General features: G+C 33.7%; 1 protein-coding gene across 1 annotated transcript; it reads left to right on the forward strand.

Annotated features, from left to right (window-relative positions):
- The first annotated feature begins 1,052 nt into the window (after positions 1 to 1,052).
- LOC117280062 (uncharacterized) lies at positions 1,053 to 3,696 on the forward strand. The gene is made up of 5 exons (XM_070201361.1): positions 1,053 to 1,474; positions 2,064 to 2,125; positions 2,215 to 2,460; positions 2,566 to 2,726; positions 3,049 to 3,696. Exons 1-5 carry the CDS (start codon positions 1,053 to 1,055, stop codon positions 3,694 to 3,696), a joined length of 1,539 nt encoding a protein of 512 aa, XP_070057462.1.
- The last annotated feature ends 236 nt before the right edge of the window (positions 3,697 to 3,932 follow it).

Below are 3,932 nucleotides of genomic sequence, written 5' to 3' on the forward strand. Positions count from 1 at the left end.
TCACAACGTACGAAGTATTGATTTTTTTTTTGTCATTGACTTATTTCAAAATTTTCAAGTAATTTATGTTCGATAATTTTTTTTTTAGTTGATAAATTTTTCTTGTCTAAAATTAAAAAAAAATGATCATGTTTATTAAGATAAAGAATTGATAAAAGTAATTAAAAGAGATCAATGAAATGCTTTTTTCTTTCACGGTAAAAGAACACATGATGGTGATGGGTATCTTGTGTTGGTATGATTAATGTTGATAATACAAAACCAAAGATTTCTTTGTGGTCCTTTTTCCTTCTTCACTTCTTTATCTTTTATGAAAAATAAAGTATCCCTCATTGGTTGGGGAAAGTCATTTCCTTCTCTTTATATTGAATTACTTTTTAAAGAACTAGTAAAAAAGGAGTGGTCTCGCGCACATGAAAAATTGGTCCCGAAGACAAAACAGGTCGATTTTCCCCCTATACGTGAGGCCTAATCCAAATTTGGTTTTGCTTAAATTTATTTCTTCATTTTTTGAGCTTACCAGAAAAGTGTCCAAATACATGCTTACCAGAATATGTCCAAATTCATTCTCTTTTGAATTGAATTTTGTAACGTTTGTAACAACTATAATTTAATTTGTTGTAACTGCTACTTGAATTCTTGTAACTCCTATATGAATTCTGTAGCAGTTTTTTATTTCATAATCCCTAATTAAATTCTCCTTCTTACAACTCTAGCACCTTATCTATATTAGGAGCTGTTGTGTAAAGTTTTCATATATAGAAAAATACTTTCATCTCTCTTCTTCTTCAACCAAATTCTGGGCAATAGTTTTATGCAAATTCCAAACTTTCAGCCACGCGTGCACGTGTTTGGAGGTGCTGTGGAACCTTGGGGAGCGACCAGTCTTAACGATTTGCACCCAGTCAGGCCGAAATCGCTTTCAAGGCAGTGGCTTGCTACGACACACTATTTTTCGATAAGTTGTTCTTCTTTCTGTCTTGTTCTTAGTCAATACTATCTTCTGATTTTTCTTACAATTTGAAAGCGATTTTTACATATAATATTTACTAATGGCTACCACTTTGAACAAAATACTTCCTGATCTGTCAAAGCTTGAACTTTTAGAAGAAAGCAATTATAAGTGTTGGTCCCATAAATTTTTAATTTTCTTTGAACTGTTAGAAGTTGATTACGCTTTGTTTAATGAACCACCTGCTGATGTTGTTGCTGATAGTTCTAATGCTGCTGCTACTATTGTTGTTGATGATGCTACTAAGAAGAAATTTGAAAAGGATAATAAAACTGTTCGAGGGCATCTTCTTAACCATATGACTAACCCTCTCTTTGATTTGTTTATAAATTATAAATCTGCTAAAGTCATATGGGACTGTTTAGAGAAGAAATATGGTGCAGATGACGCGGGAAAAAGAAGTATGTGGTTGGAAAGTGGATCAAGTTTCAGATGGTTGATGATAAGCCAATCATGGAGCAGGTTCACGAGTATGAGAACTTGACTCCTGATATTTTGAACGAAGGCATGGAGATGTGTGATTCTTCAGGCTAATGTTCTGCTTGAAATGTTTCCACCTTCTCGGAGTGATTACAGGAATTAACTGAAACACAAGAAGAAAAACTTAACTCTTCAAGAACTGATCATTCACATGAGGACTGAGGAAGCAAACCGTCTCAAAGATGAGGAGTCTGAACGACTTAAGGATAAGGTGAAATCTCTCTTTCTCTCTTAATTCTTCTAAATCTAATCTTGTGGAATCTTCTAGTACTTTTATGAAAGAAAAGTTTAAAGAAAAATAGAAGAAAGGCCAGAAGAAAGGACATGAGAAGAAGCAGAATTACTTCAATAAGCCGGAGGGCCATATTCAAAAGTCAAAAAAAACCTTGCTATGTCTGCGGCAAAATTGGTCACAAGGCCTTTCAGTGCAACCAGAGACAAGGACAAAGCTCAAAGCAAGGAGGAAAAGCTCCAGTCCAAGCTAACCTTACTGAGGGTGATGATGTCATTGCTGCTGTGGTCATTGAGGCGAACATGGTGTCTAATAATACTGACTGGATACTGGACACAGGCGCTTCAAGCAACTTTGCATCAACAAAGAGCTGTTTCACGACTATGAGGAATCTGCTAATGGTGAGTGTGTCTACATGGGTAACTCCACTACAGTTGGAGTTATGAGTAAAGGAAAAATTCTCCTTAAATTAACTTCTGGAAAACCTTAGCCTTAAACAATGTTCTGTATGTACCCTCCCTTCATAGAAACTTAGTTTCTGGTGCGCTTCGCAATAAAACAGGTCTTAAACTTGTTTTTGAATCTGATAAAGTTGTTATTTCTCGTAGGGGAGACTTTGTTGGGAAGGGTTACCATAGTGGGACTTTATTTGTATTGAACATCGCTCAAGAGATTACTAATAATGTTAGTACTTTCAATTCTGCTTATATTGCTGAGTCTATTGATTTGTGGCATGGTAGACTTGGTTATGTTAATATTGCTTCTATTAAAAGACTTAGAAAAATAGAATTAATTTATACAGTTAATGTTGATAATTTTTCTAAGTGTCATATTTGTGTAGAAGCAAAACATACCAAAAAGCCTTTTAAGAATGTAACTAGTAGAAAGACAGAATTGCTTAAACTAGGGCATTCAGACTTAGTAGATTTCAAGAACATTATTAGTAAGGGTGGAGAGAAATCCTACATCACCTTTGTAGATGACTCTTCTAGATACATTAAGGTATATCTTCTTAAGTCAAAGATGAGGCTAAAAACATATTTTTAAAATACAAGGCAGAAGTAAAGAATCAATTAGATAGAAAAATCAAGAGACTTAGGTTTGACAGGGGTGGTGAATATAGTACTAATACTCTGGAAGACTTTTGTGAGAAAAATGATATTATACATGAGGTGAATGCTCCCTATACTCCCCAACAAAATAGTGTAGCTGAACGGAAAAATAGAATCGTTAAGGAAATGATGAATTCTATACTTTTGAGTTTGGGTTTATCTGATAATATATGGGGGAAGCTGTTTTATATGCATGCTATGTTCTTAATAAGGTCCCCTTTAAGAAGTTAGATAAAACCCCGTATGAGTTATGGAAAGGGTTTGCCCATAATTTGAAAATTCTGAAAGTGTGGGGGTGTTTGGCTAATGTTGGTCTACCTGATTTTAAATATGTAACTATTGGACCCAAGATTTTTGATGCTATTTTCATTGGTTATGCTCAAAATAGTGTTGCGTATAGATTTATGTCTTTGAATGATAGTTCTATCTATGAATCTAGAGATGTAGAATTTTTTGAGCATGATTTTCCATTGAAAAATAATTTGCCTAGTGATGTGCATAATAATTCTTCTACATCTATGTCTATTAATTCTCATATTGTACCTTCTTCTAATGTTACTGCTAATGAGCATGAAAATGAACTTAGAAGAAGTAAGAGGCGTAGAATTGAAGCTAGCTTTGGTCCTGACTTTATCACTACTTTCTTGACTAAAAATATTGATCTTGATATTTTGAATAGTGAATTAGTATCTATCTACCTAATAGAAGAAGACCCTATGACTTATAATGAAGCAATGAGGTTAATAGATGCTAGTTTTTGGAAAGAGACCATTAAAAGTGAATTAGACTCTATAGTTTCTAATCACACTTGGGACTTGTCTAATTTGCCTAAAGGTTGTAAACCCATAAGTAGAAAGTAGATATTTAAGAAGAAATTGAGACCTGATGATACAATTGAGAAGTATAAGGCTAGACTTATTATTAGTTATTTTAACGAAAAGAAAGACATTGATTACTTTGACACTTATTCACCTGTGACTAAGATAGAGACTATTAGAACTCTTGTTTCTTTAGCCGTTTTTCATAATTTAGTGATACATCAAATGGATGTTAAAACGGCTTTCCTAAATGGTGATTTAGAGGAAGAGATATATAT

This window comes from Nicotiana tomentosiformis, chromosome 4, assembly GCF_000390325.3.
Source record: "Nicotiana tomentosiformis chromosome 4, ASM39032v3, whole genome shotgun sequence".
Taxonomy (NCBI): Eukaryota; Viridiplantae; Streptophyta; class Magnoliopsida; order Solanales; family Solanaceae; genus Nicotiana; species Nicotiana tomentosiformis.